General features: G+C 47.8%; 1 protein-coding gene across 1 annotated transcript in view; it reads left to right on the top strand.

Annotated features, from left to right (window-relative positions):
• Nucleotides 1-19242, top strand: part of ITGA9 (integrin subunit alpha 9) — a gene marked incomplete at its 5' end in the record, with an annotated part of 332275 nt that overhangs the window by 293450 nt on the left and 19583 nt on the right. The window contains 3 exons of the mRNA XM_080801218.1: nucleotides 2938-3063; nucleotides 5112-5231; nucleotides 8796-8897. Coding sequence (XP_080657344.1) covers nucleotides 2938-3063; nucleotides 5112-5231; nucleotides 8796-8897 — 348 coding nt within the window. The remainder of the gene's footprint in view (nucleotides 1-2937; nucleotides 3064-5111; nucleotides 5232-8795; nucleotides 8898-19242) is intronic.

Raw genomic sequence — 19242 nt, 5'->3', positions numbered from 1 at the left:
CCTGATTTTAATTAAGGACGAACGCATCCGGCAAGACTCAGAGATTCTGTTTCCCTAAACCCAGACCAATGTGTTTGTGTGGTCAGGCCCAGTCATCTCAACAAGAGGAATGTGCACACCCCAAGGCTGCCGAAGGACCATTTTTCCAGTGGCCTTTCAGCAAATGTCCACCCCAGAGGACAAACAGGGAAAGTGGAGGATGGTTCAGAGTGAAACATGATTGGAATCAAGAACATGAGCACAACACATTCAAGTTCTCAAATGCCCGATGAACAAAATGTTTTCCATCCACGATGTGCCCTATGTGCCTAAACAGAGGGTAACCCCCAAATAACACAATCTCCCACTTCCCTGATGAGGTACACTTAACACTTTTTTGGCTGACTTAGTAGGAGTGAGCGATGTGGTTGTCTTGGAGGTAGGGAATGGGAATGGACTGGCAAGAGGCCAGAGGGAACTTTCTGGAGTGAATGACAGATTCTGTACCTTCACTGGGGTGGTGGTGACATGGGTGATTTCATTTGTCACATTTCGTCAGACTGCACCCTTAAGATCTGTGCGTGTTTGTGAATGTAAATTTTACCTCCATAAAAGTAGTTAGAAATATGAATTAAATAACATCTACTTATAGGTGCACCTGGGTGGCTCAGTCGTTAAGCATCTGCCTTCAGCTCAGGTCATGATCCCAGGATCCTGGGATATAGCCCCTCGTCAGGCTTGGCAGGAAGCCTGCTTCTCCCTCTCCCCCTCCCCCTGCTTATGTTCCCTCTCTCCCTGTGACGCTCTCAGTTAAATAAATAAAATCTTTTTAAAAATCTACTTATAATATTTAACCTAACCATGCCATTGTATACTTAAAATTGTGTAAGAATAACATATTCATCTATATTGCTCTTCTCATTCACACATCTCCCAAAAAGATTTTATGCAAATGTATCTCCTTTGAGATCAGCATCTATCACGACGAAGCTACTTTTCAGTTGTTTTCCAGAGCATATCATCTTAAATTTGTCTAATTAATTTGGAATGCAGTACGTTTTGGATCTAAGATTCTTGCTGAAATTTTATGGCAAAACACAAGTGCCCATCTGCATAACATTGCAGTGGTTTTTCTCATTTGTCTTGTGATTACCCATGATCCTCACCACATAAGCGACCTGTGTTTTGCTTTCTAAAATGAGCTTTAAAATATTTATCACAGTTTGACACACTTGCACCTGAGGAATAATCCCCAAAGCTGCGTTAAATCTCATTTCCTCTTACCCATTATTTCCCTCCCATGACCTCTAAAAGCAGCCAAAACCAGCATTGATTGAGACCGTTTCGGCTGCTGTGTCTTCCCAGGTTTTGTGGTTCAAATAAAGTAATTGAGGGGCGCCTGGGTGGCTCAGTCGTTAAGCGTCTGCCTTCGGCTCAGGTCATGATCCTAGGGTCCTGGGATGGAGTCCCCCATCGGGCTCCCTGCTCAGCGGGGAGCCTGCTTCTCCCTCTGTCTCTGGCACCCCTCCCGCTTGTGTTTGTGTGCTTATTCTTTCTCAAATAGATAAACACAATCTTTAAAAAAAAATAATAAAGTAATTGAGACAGTCCCAATTATAAGATAGTCTTAAAGAATAATAACTCCTAAACTAGGAGAGATTGGTAAAGGCAACGCTTTCTTTCCTAATAATTTGAGGAAGTAGACCTTCATCTTATTTGGTTTTTTTTTTAGGTATATACAATAAATCCTGGCCTATGTGTTTAGACCAAAGATAAAGTCTAGATTAGTGCAGCAAACCTGGAGGTCTTATTTTAGAGTTCATTATGAAAAGATTATCACTGTTGGCTTAAGTTGGAAGTGTCTTTAAGTAAAAATTTTTAAGTTTTGCTCCCTACCATGAATGGGAAGCTGAAACACTCTTGAATAAATTCAAACACACTGTATTTTCCTCAAGGGCATTAAAAATAAGAGTGTTTGATTTAAACAGATGATTCTGGTTAGAAATGGGGTTATAAACACAATCCTAAATTATGAATTACTAACTACGGATTTTACCACTTGACCTGAAGTGCTGTCTAGTCCTCAGCTAAAACTGGTGTGGTCTGATGAGGTATATAAAGAAGTCTTGGTTTTTTCAACATTTCCTCAATGTAGGCATCAAAATAGTGTTGTTCTCAAAGAAACCAACATGGGAGACCATACGCTGTTGTGGGGTGTTTCGTTTTCCACGTTGTTGCTCAGCACTGTTGCCATCAGAAGCAAAATCAGATAACTCACCAAGAGCTCATGGGCATATAAGCTCCTGCATGGCTCCATCAGGTGGCTGCCCAACTTTTTTTTTTTTTTTGGTAGCCTAACCCTCATTTTAAGTGACACTAAATGTGGTTACGGCTCTCGTTGGAGCAGAGAATGGGGCCCAGAGAAGTCCTGCTAGATGCCTCTTCTCCTCTTTAGGGAGACAACTATGGAGTTTTATAGCACCCTGGGAGTTCCACGGAACACAGTTTGAAAACCTGTGGCAGTGGACCATGCTTGAGGGCTTGGTCTCAGAAGACCTGGGTTCTGGGCTCTGTGATTATTGGCCAGTGACAACCTGAGTCTCAGCTTTCTCACCCAGACAAAGAGCATGAAAGCTCATCTCAGAGAGTAGCTACAAGGAGGCTTATAAATGTGCTTTGGAAACTGTGAAGTATAGGGTTTGTTTTGTTCCTGGAGTCTTTCTGTCTCCTAGTCACATCTCAACTGCATGCTGTGTACCATCTCATCTCAGTTATTTAAGGACTTTGGATTGGTTGGCCTGGTTGATGCTACCACTGTGTCCTTCAGCTCCATATTCTCCACTGGAGAATAGACAAGGGGGAGGAGCCGACTTTATTATCACCTCTAGAATAAGGGGTTCCAGCCTCGTGATTCATTCTTGGGGCAGAACACTCTGACAGATTTCTTTTCGCTTTCAGGTGAGCCAAGAGAAGGGAAACTGCTCTTTCCAGAAAAACCCAACCCCCTGCATCATCCCTCAAGAGCAAGAAAATATCTTCCATACAATATTTGCCTTTTTCACCAAGTCTGGAAGAAAAGTCTTGGTAAGAATTTGCTTACTAGTTGGGTTAACATGGGTGGTCCTCACTAGGAAGGCAAGTCTGAGATGAGAGGCCAGTTTTCTCTTTGGCATTTATTATTTCCCAAATCTGGTTTTAATCAATTGGCGTATAAAGTCACAAGGACTGTGGTCAACTCCCATTTTTTAGCCTGAGGTTTCAATCAAAGTGTTAAATTTACATTTCAAATTCCACTGCCTGGCAAAGGGAAAACCTTTGCAACCCACCAAGCACAAAGTAAAACATTTCCCCCAGCTAGTATGAGCCTAATCAAGAGTGATGGTTCTCCTACAAGCGCTGTGGAAAACTCTTGGGCAGGATCCGCTGAAATTAAACATCTCTGTACCCTGTGACCCAGCAGTTCCACGTCCAGGTGTATCCCAAGAGAAACGGGTATTTATGTCCCCCAAAACACGTGGATGAGAATGTTTACAGTAATCTTCCTATAGCTAAAATCTGGGAACAGTCCGGTCGCCATCAATAGGAGAACTGGTAGACCGTTGTGGTGTAACTACACCCGGGAATATTACAGAATAACGAACAGTACTACCACACATGGCAGCAAGAATGGATCTCACAGACATAATAATGCCTGAATAAATCTGGAGCCAAAGCACACACACGAAGTTCAGAGACAGCGAGATTAGCAGTGGTGTTGGAGGTCGGAATAGTGGTTAATCTTGAAGGGCTATCAACAGGCAGGGGCATGAGGGGAACTGCTTAAGTACCGGAAACGTTCTACATCTTGATCTGGGTATAAACATGTAAAATGTATCAAGATGGACCCTTAAGATTTATTCTGTCTACTATATGTAAGTTACACCTCCATTGTTTTCAAGTGAGGGTTTTGAAGATGGAATTGTACACTTCCCCAAAGCCTCCTATTGCCCCATATATCTTCAGCTCCTTATTTCAGGCTGGGTGCATCTCCCTCACATTGTTTTTCTCTTTTTTTTTTCCCTGAAAAAGAAAGTAGGACTATTTGCCACTTGGGATATGGGGGTGTGGGGTGCCAGGTGGCTCAGTCGGTTAAACAGCTGCCTTAGGCTCCGGTCATGATCCCACGGTCCTGGGATCAAGCTCCATATCAGGCTCCGGGACAGACCAAGAGCCTGCTTCTCCCTCTCCCTCTGCCTGCTCCTCTGGCTACTTGTGCTCTCTCTATATATCTCTGTCAAACAAATAAATAAAATCTTTAAAAAAAAAAAAAGAATATGGGGGTGGTTTTTTGGTTTTGAGGGTTTTTCTTGGTTTTGTTTTTTGTTTTTACTTACCTAGTGCTGATGATACTACAATTTTTAAAAGCCCTTAGAATTGTTAGGTACACTGATATTTAGTGGTTTGACAGACACAACTCTGTATCTAACTGACAGTCTTACCCCACACTTGAAACGTCATAAACATATGTATATACATTTTGGGTCCTACCTTACAGAAAAGAAGAATTCCTCTTCTGTAACTTTAATTTGGAATTGAGGTTTCTATTGGTGACTCACATATTTTCTTGGTCAAACCTGTGCTTTTCTTTACTCATGTGTTTCATGAATCCTATGACTTCTCAGCCCTCTCATTTTCTCTACCTGAAAAAGGAGCACGAACATATATTTGCCACCACACAGGCAAAAATTACGTAATATTTGCAATAGGAAACACATCTTTGTTCAGAACTCAGAAGAAAAATGCTTTTGGAATATGTAAATGTTTATTTTTTACATGTTTATTTTTAAAATGTTTATTTTTTTAAAAACAATTCTTTCTCCTTGTGAAATCCAATTTGGGGGTAGGGTAAACCAGTGGGTGCCTTTTTCCCATTTGCTTGACAAAAGTTAGGTTCTGGTGCTTTGTGGGCAGGAAACCCCTCTATTGCCCTCTGGTGGCAAGAAGGAATGATTGCACCTTCCTATGGAATTCCTCTGCCTGGGATCCTCCTAGTGACTAGAATAGAACCTGGAGGAGCCCTCTACTTCATAAAACGCTGTGCATTTGTCTTTGTTTTTAATACCATTTGACAGCTCTCTGATTTTTCTTCTCAGGACTGTGAAAAACAAGGAATTTCTTGCCTAACAATGCACTGTAACCTTAGTGCGCTTGCTAAAGAAGAAAGTCGTACTATAGACATTTACATGCTGCTGAACACAGAAATATTGAAAAAGGTAATACTGGGGCACTGCACTCTTTGGGTTCATTTAAAAGCATCGGAGTGGGTTTTCTCAGAACTCTGCCTGCTCCTTTTAAAACGTTTCTGGCAAATTCCATTGGTAGTTTGCTGCTGGAGGATGCTGGGGGTGGCGGGTACCAGATCCTTGCTAATCCAAGGGTGCTCTGAGGACCAGCAGTATTAGTGTCACTTGGGAACTTATTAGAAATGCAGAATTTAAAAAAAAAAAAGAAAGAAAGAAAGAAAGAAAAGAAAGGCAGAATCTTGGGCTCTATGACCCAGACTTACTAAATCAGCATCTTCATTTTAATAAGCTCCCCAAGTGTTTTGTGTGTACATTTAAGTTTCTCAGACGTTAGCTTGCATCAGAATTATCTGGAGACCTTGTTAAAATGCAAAATCAAGTTTGACATTCTGTATTTCTGACAAGCTCCCAAGTGATGCCGGAACCGCTGCTCTTGTTCTAAATCAGTGGTTGACAGACCTTTTCTGTAAAAGGCCAGTAGTAAATATTTCAGACTTTACAGGCCTTACGGTCTCTTGCCACAGCCCAGCTCTGCCATTGTATGGTGAAAGCCTCCACAGGCGATACTCAATGGGTGTGTTCCACATTGGCTGTGTTCCAATAAAACTTTATTTACGAAAACAGGCAAAGGGCCAGATTTGACCCTTGGGTGGTAGTTTGCCAGTCCTTCGTTTGGATGACACCTTATTTCAGAGAAGCCCAACTTTTGAATTTCAGGTGACTTTGCCAGTATGAGTTTATCATATCAAAAGTGGCTCATTTAAAAATACCTCAGTCAGTGAATTGGTGGCTCTTAAAAAAATGTCAGACAAATTCACTGATTTATTTTAACAGAAGAGCTGCTGAGTATGAAAGGCCACATCGAACGAGACGCTTTAAAAATAATCACTTGTGAAGATAAAATAAAATATGCCCGTTAGCCACAGAGATTCTATTCATTTTCCTCTGGAAGAACTTAATGTGTTCAGTGTAAACCTGAATGAATATCTTTAGAAAAATCATTCCAATGTTAGTTTTTAAGGTAGGCGTGGCAGTAGCGTGTGACCTGAGAAATCCAAGGCAGGAGGGATCCGAGCTGCTCCACCCACTGACCATCTGTAGCTGGCCCAGCCCGCACCCACCCAGGCAGAGCCCTGTCCGGTTCCCTTCTTTTTGGTTTCCTTTGCAGGGAAATCAGTTTGGGAGGCGTTGGGCTCTCATAGCAGTGATTCCATGTTGTGCTTCTCCCTTTAAAAAGGACAGTGTTGGGAGAGGACCCGGCAGGAGCCAGAGCCCCAGTAGCCATCGTGAGATTCCAAGAAAGGGGTTTTGAAGCCCCATATCACAGGAAGTGCCTTCCTGGCAGGGGTCCTCAGGACCCCGTATACTTACCTGTCCTTGACCGGTGGCCCTGGTGACAGTTTTATTCCCCACACCACAGTCATCACTGTCGCCAGAGTCCTGATGATGGCACCGAGGGCAGGAAGCCACTCTCATTCCTCTTTCACCCTTAACCCAGATGTCAGCTGCTTGCACTCCAGTCGTCTGTCCTTAATTTAATCACAAGGCCTAAGGCCTTTCTTGCATCCGGCTCTGCGGCCTCTCTGTGTCTCTGTGTCTCTGTGTCTCTCTCCCACCACCGATCCATGGGGATCCTTTGCCCAGGGGCATGCCCCCCTGACTGCCCCCAAGGGCCATCCCTCCCAGTCTGTACCCCAAGAGACAGCTTCAGGGTGTCCTCTGTAACTGTGAGAGGCTCCTTCTCCCTGAAAGCGCCCTTTCTTCAGAAAACAGAAATTCCAGGTGCAAAAGACAGCCGAAAAGGAGGCTGACCTGGAACCAGATAGAACCGCAGCTGCTCCCAGAGCTTGAGATGCAGAAAGTCTGTCCCCTGAAGACAGCCACGGCCTCCCTTGGGGAGTGAACGCTAGCGGCCCGGAGCCCTCTGGCCTTCCTGAGGGTATGGAGCTGCTCTGGGCTTGTGGTTTGCCTGGGCCTACCGCCCTGTTTATTTTCCTTTGACCTCAAGGTCCGGCCCCAGACCAAGGAATCTGAGGTCTTATTGTTTGGATCTTAACAGGTTTTCATTTGAAATGTGGGGTCTGACTTTGTAAATTAGCAGAGGATTCCGATTTCTCTGAAAGTGTTCTCGGCCTTTAGCTCTGACAATTGCCATCCTCGTCGTCATTATTGTTGTAAGACCATCCAAGATGTGACGATGATCCAAGGTTGCCAACACGGTATATCCCGACACACAAACCCACAAATCTGCGAAACTGTTAAATTGGTCAAAAGTTTATCTGCCTACAAAATTATTTACTGCTTAATGAGAGCTCAGCGGCGCAGTCTGTTTGAGCAACAAGCTTCCCAGAAGGGTTCAAAATCAGTGTTATTGCTGTTTTTTAAAAACGAGCAATCATCAGTGCGTAGCTCCCAGGTGAAGGACACAGAGTGGCGGCCCCAGGTGTCCTTCCAGAAAGGCCTTGTGGTGTCTTCAGCAGAGAGGAGCAGAGGGCTCCCTCCGAGTGTTTTCTAGAAGAGGGTCCTCCACTTTCATTTTCAGAGGGTAGGTTTTACCAGAAGTGGGCAGAGCTGCATCTGACGGGTACCTCCCTGGGTGGCAGGCAGGCTGAGGAGATGTGGGTGGGTGTGCCCCATGACACCTTGCTGGCAGAGCCCCAGCCGCCCCGCGGGTGGGCTGCCTAAAGTCTGTTTCCACGCCAGAAGTTTCCACCCGGGTCGTGCAGCACCGACCGTCTCCACCAGGGGCTCAAGGTCCTGACCCTTCCCAGAGCCACAGTTTTGCCTTGTCCTTTTCCAACTTCCTCCTCCCTCGCTGCCTGGGAGCCATTTTCTCATTACCTGGATCTGAGCCCCCTCCAAGGCCGGTGACTGCCTCTGGCCTGTGGGTTCTTCCCGAGTGTTAGAGGACCCCACGCCCACCCCAGTGTCGTTGCTCTTCAGGCCATCACCTGATTGATAAGCCGGATGTTCCCTTTCTCATCCCTCCATCCCGTACCCTCTCTCCGCGTTCAATGGCGTGGACCCCCAGGCCGCCTCACATAAGGGCAGAGAAAGAGTTAAAAGTAACTCATGTGAAGGGTTTGAGGGTTGTGGTCAGAGCAGGAAGATGCTTGAGAAATAGAAATCAGATGCCTTCTACGGAATGCCAGGCCTGGATTTGTCGTAGACAATTAAACAGCTTTATTTATTTTCTGCTCTTTGTGAATATGTCAGTATCAATATCCAAATATCTGGCTCTTACCACTTGGAAACCGCAGCACACAAGCTCGCATGTATGGATGATCGGCAAAACTTCAGTTTTTCAGCATCCACCATGGCATGAGAGAATTTGAGAAAGCTCTGGAAAGCTCTGCTTCACGTAGGTCCCGGGGATAGGGGAGGTATCTAGTTCAGTGATAACATTTTTGTCTGGCCCACGTGGAATCTTGGACTTTAGTTCTACCCACTACCTTAAGGCCCAGACGTTGTCATTAAAAAAAAGAAAGAAAGAAAAGTAAAATCTATCACTGAGTTCTGTTGCTTCTTCCACAGGACAGCTCATCTGTCATCCAGTTTATGACCCGTGCCAAGGTCAAGGTGGACCCTGCCCTGAGGGTGGTGGAGATAGCCAATGGGAACCCAGAAGAGATGATGGTGAGTCAGCCACGCCTAGAATCTGGGTGGTGTGGTGCTGGAATTCGAAGGTAAAGATGGTCTTTGGGCCAAGATGTCAGCTTTGTGGTAGACCCAAGACCAGGCCTACCTTGGCCTCCAGGCCCTCCTGGAGAGCTTCTGTGGTCTGCTCTTGTGATAGCCTTGTTCTTCACGGTGCCACCATTATGTGAAAGCTCCCCGCTATGACCGGCCAAAGGAAAAATAGTCTGGAAGCACCCTTGACAGGGCTTGGATTTCCACTCTGAAAGCCAAGACTATTTTTATCTTCCTCAGACCTTTCCATGAAACCTCTTCTGCCTCTCCAATCGCATTGCTCCGTGGATAAACACTGGGTGTTTTAAAAACAAGTTGTTTGAATAACTTGAAAGAGGTCACATCCAAATTTCCAAGCCCTAGAACTTTCTTTCATTCTCTACGCCCTTGTCCTCTGTAAAGTGCCGTTGGGAGGCAGGCCTCAGAGACACAGGAGGGCGTAGCAGCCGGGAGGCTTGGAAGAGGCTGGAAGAGAATTGTGGCCTTGGGATTTTACTGCCCTTTACTGATTTACAGGGGCGGGGATGGGAGGCACATGCCTGACACCCACACTGAGATGCTAGCAGAGAGAAAGGGGACACAGCAGCCTGTGAACTGGTTTTGCCACTGAGCTAGTGCCAGTGACGCTACCTTTTGGTACCCTTCCCTGGAATTCACCCTCTCTCGGGGGGACTCTTGGAAGAGTCCATGTTGCTGTGACAAATTTACCAATGTGATAAATACATAGAGATTATGTACCTACAAAGAGAAGGTGGTTAACTTATTTCCCGTCGACAATGGAAACACCACGCATCGAAAGATTAGGATGGGGAGCAGACCGAAGCCCGCTCTTATGAGACCCTAAAAAATAAGTCTCTGGGGACCCCCATGAAACCTCAGTCCCGCTGCTGTGTGTGGTCAGCAAGAGACAGAGCATTGACTGGTCCAGCACGAATGTAGATCTGCGAGGTGCGGAGGGGTGCGAGAGCCACACCGGGACCTGGCTCAGTGCGCGGAAGGACCGTCAGATGCAGAGCTCGACTCCTCTGTTCCCACTGAGGAACTGGCCAGCTGCTCATTTTAATAACAAACCGAACGGAATGCCAAGGAAAGGTGCCTCTCACCCTCGAGGGTGAGTTTTGCTGGCAGGAGAGATATTCAGAGCTGGCTTTGGCCTTTCCCTCCCTGCCTTTTGGCCATTGCACTCCTAGTTCAGACCCTCACCTGGGAAGGGAAGGAGAATGTGATTCATTGCTCACGGTCATCGCTCTGGTTAAAAAGACTTCTAGAATGCAATCCATGCCCAACGGGGAGGTTTGAAACGTTTGGGTAGACTGCAGTGTTCCCAATTAAGAGCTAGTGGATGAAATTTAGCAGGTTTTCTACAGGTGGAATTCCTTGTGTAGATGAAAAAAGAAAAAAAAGATCACCGGGCACATTGCCTTGGCTGAGAATACAGAGCTGTGGGATCCAGGAAGACATTGCTTAACATCCCATTGTCAGCTTCTGAGTCATCTGTACGCCCCCAAAATACCACTTCCATTAATTACTGTTCCACTTTGAGCACTGTGGTGATATTTCCATTATCAAGAATTCTTTGGAAGAAGCTCTCATTTCCACTGATTTTTCTTTAGCACTCAGCCATCAGAATCCTTCAACGTACCCTTACCCCTCCTTTCCGGGACTTTGCCTTTTCAACCCACGAGCTAGGATGAAGTCCTACAATCTGTTCTCAACTTTCCTGGCAGGGGGGAAAAAAATCTTTTCTGAGTAGGAAGGTTTGCTTTTTTAGAACAAACACGTTCTTCCCTGCGTGAGTCTTCTGAATGCCTGGCTTTCTGTCAGCTGTCTATCTGAGGGGAAATTTCCATGGAGGATAGCCACTAAATTTAAACCAGGCAAAATTTCACAAGATTGTAGAATAGGTACTACATTTTGAGGGCCTTGGAACGAACAGGAAGTGTACGGAGCAGGGTGTGGGCGAGGAAAGGAAACGACCCTATCTGTAACCACCTAATGTGTCCACGGTGGTCAATTTCATCAACAGAAACATCCCCTGATTTTCCTGGGACCCTTGGGATCTTTTGTTTTTATGCTATGGTCTGAGTAGTGCTTGACAAAAGCATTTGGGTGAAAAACTAGAAATACGTAATAGATTCTTAAAGCGTCTGCCCTGATAATAATAAATAGGTCTGGGAATACTTTTCCGGGTCAGGTGTTAGCATTTGTCCAAGACCAACCCCACCAGTGTCCCTGGTTGTGTGCAGATTCTCACGTGAGACCGGTGGGGTGGCATTCCGTACCGCTTTCCAGGTGCCAAGAGTATGCTGAATTTCCTATTCTTATTCAACCCAACCCAACTTTTCAGGGAGAGTTGCCAATGACCAGGGCTAAAAACTCCCCCAGGGCCAACCAAAAATCTAGAGAATTGGCTTTGTCACTGCGAGCCACCCACCCCAGCTCCCTTCTCGGGCTGGATGAGAAGCTTGTAGGAATTACATAGCAAACCTATTTTCTTGATATTTTCAAGTAGCAGAAAATATGATACATACATAAATCCCCAGGTGAATACGTCATTGCCAGGTGGGTTGGGTATGGGGCTGAGATCTTAGGAGCCAGCAGGAGGGACTGGCACTGTCTCCTCTCGGCAGAATTGGAATGGGTTCGAAGGCTATCTGGTGGCTCTCAGCATTGCCAGGAAGGCTGGAGAACAGGACTGGGGACAGGAGAGGAGTCGAGACGCCTGAGGAGCCAGGAACCCCAGGCTCAGTCCGGCCGCAGGAAGAGCCTGATGTAGTGCCCTGGACACAGCTGTCCCCACCTGGCATCTCTGGGCCTCTTGCTCTGAGTCAGGCAGGAGCCTTTCGCTGGCTGAGGTTCAGTCCCTGTCTCAGGGAGACCACACCTCAGGGAGAGCAGATCATGGGCACTTGGGCCTCAGCATTGTCCTGAGACTGACACAGAGTAGGATTCCCCAGCACTGGAAGGGGGGGGTCATAACAGGACTGCTAAAAAGTGACAAATGCTTCTCTAATCCTGAGGGTCAGTATTGGACCAGCTAAGCCCTGGCTTTTCTTAGAGCGCCTATCCGAGCCAGAGTCCTCATTCAGTCACTCAATCATTTAGACCACTTTATTGGGCTAGCACTGCAGCCTTAGTGAGAAAATGAGAAAATCTTTGTCCAAAGATCATTAAGGAGTGTTTGTACTTTTTTGCCTTTTTTTTTTTTTTTAAAGAAATAATGTGCTTGAATGAGCACCGTTTCCTTGCTTATTGAACAGGGCAGATGTTTGGGGCCCTCCACCTTCTGCCGTGGTACATGGGGACCGTATGTCCACACTAGCATCCACCTCCCTCATGCAGCCCGCTGCCATCAGCATCCCTTCCAGGAAGGGAAGGGTCAGAATTTTGGCAAGTGCCCGGAGATTCCCTCGTGCCTCCACCTCCCCATCCTTGTTAGAACCACTAAGCTTCTTCCTCTCGTGAATGAAGGGCCTCTGACACTCGGGAAGAAGAAATGACTTGCCCAGGACCTCACAGTGACTGAGCCAGGAACAGTGCCCCGGACCCTTGACTCCCAGCCAGGTGTTCCTTCCCCCTCCCCGCTGCAGCCCACCAGTCCCACGGGAAGGCACTGAGCCTGCACGGGTGAAAGGGCCTGGACGAATGCAAAGTATCCAGGAGGGAAAGGAAATCACGGATTCATTTTAAAGTATCTCTGTTAAAACCACCCAGGTGGCCTTGGAGCCTGGCCAGCGCCTTCAGACTGGACCTGGCTGTCCTCACCCCAGAGAGGGCTTTCCCCTCTCGGTCTAATGCGACCCCAGAATGAAGCCTCAGGACTGCAGCTGTGCTTTCACTTCTGAGGAAAGCTGCCCTATCAAGCACTCATTGATGAGCACAGCAATTTTCTCCAAAGCCATTTCAGTTCAATTCCCAGGCTTGGCCCCTTCGAGAAGTCATCCTCTGTGGAAGTGGAGCACTGCATCTCCCCCTTGGGAGTGAGAAGAACCCAGATTCAAATCCATCTCCTTCACATCCTAGCTGTGTGACTCTGGGTGTCAGGTGGGCTCTGCAAGCCTCCGTTTTCCTACCCACAAGACGGGAAAGCTGCTTTCTACTTGCTGGAGACTTTTGCCTTTGTTCTGCACCCTACCATTGCCCCCCAACCAAAGACGTAAGCCAGGGCATCTCCACCAGAGAGGTATCACCTAACGTGGTAAACAGAGGTGACTCCCAAAAATGCCACATATGGTCCTTTCGTTGTGCTGCTTCCCGATACAAGCCTTGAACCTCAAATTACATTGAGATGTAGGATGCAGAAGAGAGTCATTGGAAGATCAGCACCAGGCGCATCGCATACCATCATCCAAAGGTGGTCCTCCCCCTCACCCCCCATCCCCACAAGCGAGAATTCACTTGTAAGCATAAGGAATTGAGTAGTATCCCAGCACCGTCTGCCAGAACATGAGTCCCACTTCCTAATAGTCACCATTTGTGTATTTACTTGATGAATACTTATTGCAGGCTTGCTAGGAGCCAGGTGCTGTAGTAGGTGCCGGGGTTCAATAGGGAACCAAGTAAACACGGTCCCCGCACGCCCAGAGCTGACTTAGAGGACAACAGATGGTAAACAGGGAAGCAAAGAGGATTTCATGTCGAACTGGGGTTAGTTCTATGGGACTCACCTGCTTTCTATTAAAGGGGGTCAGAGAACCTTTCTCCAAGGACGTTGAGACCTAGAACGAGAGAAGGAATTTGCTGGCCAAGGATGGGGAGAAGCGCCCCAGTTAGCCTGAAGACCCAAATGCCCCGCCAGGTTCACGACTCAGAGACCAGTGTAGCGAAAGCCCGGGAAACAGCACAGATATCCGTGGGGGGGACGTGTAGGCATGGCCACACCATGTCACGCCAGGGGGTGGTAGCAAAGGAAAGCCACCAAGAGCTCCTGTTTGACACAGGGAATGGCATGATCCAGGAGACAGCTGACCCTTGAACAATGAGGGGTCAGGTGCGCCCACCCCTGTGGCAGTCAGAAATCCACACATAACCTTTGTCTCTCCAAAAGCGTAATGACTAATAGCCCACTACTGACCGGAAGCCCTACTGATAACGTGAACAGTCCATTAACACGCATTCGGTATGTTATCTGCATTACATGCTATATTCGCACAATAAAGTCGGCTAGAGAAAAGAAAATGTTACTAAGAAACTCATAAGGGAGAGAAAATACATTTACAGCACTGTGCTGTATTTATCAAGAAAAAAATCCGCATGCAAGTGACCCGTACAGTTCAAACCTGTGTGATTCAAGGGTCAGCTGTATGGCCTTTAAAAATCACAGGCCGCCATGGTGTTGGCGGATCATAAGACGGAAAGGTGGACCTAAGAAGGCTAGTTAGAAGCTTGTGACCGTTACCTGGCAAGAGGTGATGGTGACAGAGGAGATGGAAGTGGGCAGGTAGATTTTGTCAGTGAAGAAGTAGCAATTTGTGCAGGTCACACGTAGGGAGAACCTATCCGAAAGAGTTGGGAGGGATCAAACGACATCTCGATGCGAAACTCCTTGCCTGGTGCGTCCACATGGGGGGCTCAGCTCATAGAGGCTCTCACTGCAGAAGGAGAGGGCCAAGGACAGGATGAGCCGCATGAAGAGTCAGCCTCTCCTTCCCCCAAATCCTCAAGAGTCTCAGTCAGTTTATCCTAATCCAGTGATGTCTGGTTTTCATCATGACTGTCATCATCGTTGTTATTTTTGTAAACAACAGAACCCACTCCTAAATTGTATATGCTCTGGTTGAATCAGGGCTGGGGGACCTCAAGTTCCCGCAGTTTTTTATCTCCATTTCCTTTTTTTTTTTTTTTTTAAGATTTCATTTATTTACTTGAGAAAGAGAAAGAGTGAGCACAAGCAGAGAGGAGGGGCAGAGGGAGAGGAGAAGCAGACTCCCCACTGAGAAGGGAGCCTGATGCAGGACGCAGGCTCGAGCCCAGCACCCTGGGATCATGACCTGAGCGAAAGGCAGAAGCTTAACCGACGGAGCCACCCAGGCGCCCCTTTATTTCCATTTCCCTTGGTGGCCTCTGTATCCCTAGACTCTAGAGAGTTCTGTGTGAAAGGTTGTATTTTAGGACAGGGGTGCTATCCAATCCATCCAGTTCTTTCACTAGACATGAGTTGAACCCCCAGTAAGTGTGCAAGAAACCTTTTTACCCTCCAGACTTCCACAGCACGCACACACACGTGCACACACACAGCCGTGCGTGCAGCACGGAGTGGTTACGTGCTGAGAGCGCCTTGCTGAAGAGGTGAGGCCGGGCTGCATGGAAGGAGGCATGACCCTGAACAAGCCCCGAAGGAGTTTTCTAAGGGCCAAGGAGAAAGGACAGGCATGCCACAGGAAGTTGCGTGGGTCCTAGGCTAGACTCTCAAGAGGCGAACGTGAGACGAGTGTGTGAGCCCAGGAAAGGACTGAGATGACGGGAGAGGGAAGACAAAGGGGAAGAGGAAGGATGAGACTTCAGGGGACCCGAACCTCAGCCTGATGCTGTGGGGGACTCTGGAATACACGGACCACCCCAGAGTTTGTCTGCCTTGAAGCGAGGGAGCTGGGCTTTCAAACCTGCTTGTCACTGGCTGAGGGCTGTCCCAGGAAGAAGCTCAAGATCCTTTGCCCTCTCCCAGCGTCACCTAGGGAAAGTGGCCTTGAAATCATGCCGTCCACTGGAATGTCCCACTGTGCTTAATGACTTCGTCGTTTTAGATCCGAACGTGTATGTTCAATTCCTATGGTGTGCCAGCATTTGATGTGCTTAGCTCTGGTGACCCTCCGAACTAGGTATCATTACTCTCTTCTCCTACTGGGGAAACTGAGGCTCCAGGAGGTGAAAAGACCTTTCAAGTTTGAGGTGCCACAGCTTGTCAGTCTAAGAGCCAGGACTGGCTGCCGGGTCGGCCTGTTTGCAAGTCCTGAGTCTTCCTTAATCCCATGTCCCTCTACCCTGGGCTGGCCTGTGGCCTTGCGCCCACACACAATGAGAACACCATTCCCAGCAGGTGGTAGGGGTCACAGTCATGGGTGGTAAGCAGCTGGCCCTTGGTCTTTAAGAGCGACCCTTGTCTCCGGTGGCCTGAGAAGCACATCATGTGCAGACTTAAGGGTCTGTTGATTTTGGAGCTCTTCCTGTTGTGGTCTAGGCTCTCACCAGATGCATGGCTTCTCCTCAGAATAGCCTGGAGGTTGACGAGCTGTCTGCTCCCCCTCCCTTTAAAGAGCAATCATGAGGATTATCCGCCAGAATGGATATACAACCTCTCAGCGTAGGGTCTGGAACTCAGTAAGTTCCCAACAAATGTGCCCCATTACTAAAGGAAATTAGCACAGCCCATCTCATTCCCCCCCACGCCTCCAAACAGAGCAAGGCTTCTCTGAACCCCGGCACCTGGCGGCCTCAGCGGCTCTGACATCTTGAGTGTCCCAGAGTAGGCATACAGCCTCAGTCTCGCCAGATGTGCGGCTTATTTTCTGCTCCTGGACGTTGTCTCCCTAGGTCTCCCTGCTCCCCTGAGCTACGCGCTTCCCAAAGGCTGTGTTCTGAAAGCAGTTTAAGACGTGGTTGTGCCGAGAACATTTCTTCCAGCCCCCACAGCCGTCTCTCCGTCCTCCCTCCTCCGCACCCTCACTGGCGATTAGATGTAATCAGAAGCAGGTGGAAATGTCATTTCATTGTCCCAGATGTTCTTCCCCTTCCACGTTTTCTTGTACTCGAATTCCTTTTCTGTGAGACGGGTGTGAGGTTGACTGCGGAGAGCGTCTTGCCACTGCACTTGACCTTCAGCCGACCTGGGTCTGAGGACAAACCTCCTCCGGGGAGTCTCAGCACTGGAAGCCTTGGTCCAGCAGAGGCCTGGGCTGGGTGCTCCCCACTGTGGTCGTGTCCTCAGGCCTTCCAGAGACCTGAGCATCGCCGGCTATGACGTGAGGCCTGTTTGCAGTGGTGGGAACGTAAAAGTTTCCAGAAACACAGAAGGGAATCGAGCACCCTGGTTCTGGCTTGCCAGCTGCCTCAGACTGAAAGTCAGCTCTCAGTTGTCCCCTGACACCAGCTTGCCAGCCTCGGGTACCTCAAACTTTACAGCGGCAGGCAGGACACCCCGTATCTGGGCCGGCTGTGGTCTCAGCGTGATGTCTGTCCTCCTCAAAGCCTCTGTGGAGACAAACGCTCAGCCTCCTCCTTCTCCTCTGTATTCTTGGCTAACACCTAGCACGTAAGCCCTCTGGCTTCAGTCCACAGCCGGCCGTGCCGTCACCCATCCTTTCGCTGCTCTGAACTTCTGTCTCTCAGCCTCTTGCCAGCCTCCTGCCAGCCTCCACCACCAGCCTCTCCCTCATCCTTAATATCTTTCCCTTTCTCCTCTCCTCCTTTCCTACCAGAAGCATTCACTTCCCAGCGCCACTTTTCCTGCAACCCTGCTCCCCAGGCTGTTTGTTCCTTGAACCCCTCCCCCACCGTGGGACGTTCTCCCTTCTAATCTACAGTTGTTCCTCTGCTAAGTGCTCCTGGCACACGGCAGACCATGTCCTTCACCCCTGGTCAGAAACATGCATCACAATCCCATTCCTCTTAACATAAGGCCTATGAGTCTTAACACAGCCTCCAGCCCTCCCTAGCTCTCTAGCTGTATCTTGAACATCTTCCTTTGGCTTCTTGTCCATTCTGCTTATCCCAAACACACAGTCTTCTGGCCCTGTCCCACACCTGCGAAGTGCACGCCTGCCACGGGGGTTTTGCACACACTCTCCTTCTCCTTAGAATGCTGCCCCTCCCCCTGCTTTTGACTCATCACCCTCAGCTCAGGCAGTTGCCCGGGGAACTCTTTCTGACTTCCATCCCTATCCCAGAGTCTTTCATCACCATGAACCTCTCCCTTGGGGCACTTGTCAAAATTGTGATTTCACATTTATGTGTCTAACTGGTCAGGATTCTCTAAAAGCCGGAAGCTTTGTGAGAGTGAGGACTGCCTGCTCAATTCATCACGGAACCCCCACAGTGCCCGGCACATGGCAGCTGCTGCATAGACCTTCATTAGATGGATGGACGGTTGGATGGGTGGATAGACAGAGAGGTGGATGTGATGGATGGACAGATGGTTGCATGGACAGATGGGTGGGTGGGCAGATGGATGGATGCATGGCCAGAACTCCCCACCAAGAAATCACATTTGCTAATACATTTTTGAGATAGACAGGAAGCACACTCAGAGACTTGGTCTTCGAACCCTAGCCTCTGTTGCAGACTGAATCACCATCATGCCTCATCTCACGCTCTAGCCAAGAGGACATTTATTAATGTGCACACATTAATTAATTTATTAATGTGTGCACTCACGAATCGCATCATGAATCATGATCCTGGTTTAGGCGACAGGAGGACATGCATCTGGAACCTTGTTCTGTAAAAATTCACAGGGTGCTGGAGTCCACCAGCAGGGAGATACATCATTGCCTGACAGAGGGAGAAGGACTTAAGGCCGGGACCGCCAAGTGTTTAGCTGTGATTTTAAAACTAAGTGTTGTGGAGCCAAGGGTTCCCTTGAGCCGGTTCCAGGCCTGCTGGGGTGGGGTAAGGAGGGACAGGTTTGCAAATGGGGAGCTGGGCAGGCTGGGCTCTGGCTGCCTACCTTCTTTACAACCAGAGAACCTCCACTTTTTTCTGCTTGTGCCATTGGGATACCACGGTAGGTCTTCTCTGGTAAAAGAGGTGGTTTCCTAAAGCTCAGAGAGGGAATCACTAATTCTGCCAAAAAGAGAGGCGGTGGGTCAGGCTTCTTGGAACAAGAGATGTTGGAACCCAGTTTCTCTCATTTTTTTTTTTAACCTGGCTTTGAAATGCTCAGTTAAGAAAAAAATTTAATAGCAAAAAAGTAGAAAAAAGAAAAAAAATGCACATTATACCAAAAAGCACCTGTGTACTTTTGAAATGTCCTACCATTTTTTCTGCAAAGCTGATGTGATCTAGACAGTAAATTGATATTCTCATTTTTTTCACTTGACGTTGTAAAATTTTCATTTTTCCCATGTTGTTATCATGTTTTCCAAAAGTACTTAAAACGTGGAAATCAGGCAAAAAGATGATTGCACGTCCTTCCAACGGTAGACTGGAACATTCCCAGGGCCCCAGCCCAAACTCGGAGATGCAGAATCTGCATTGTAACCCAGGTTCCTCATGTGGATCTTCGATACTCTAAAATCTGAGAAAAGGTTTAACAGGGCTGCCTAATGCTCTAGGGCCTGGATTCTGTGAAGTTACA

Source organism: Martes martes (genome assembly GCF_963455335.1).
Source record: "Martes martes genome assembly, chromosome: 1".
Lineage (NCBI taxonomy): Eukaryota > Metazoa > Chordata > Mammalia > Carnivora > Mustelidae > Martes > Martes martes.
Note: the sequence above shows the minus strand (reverse complement) of the source record. Positions and strands in the feature narration are given on the sequence as shown.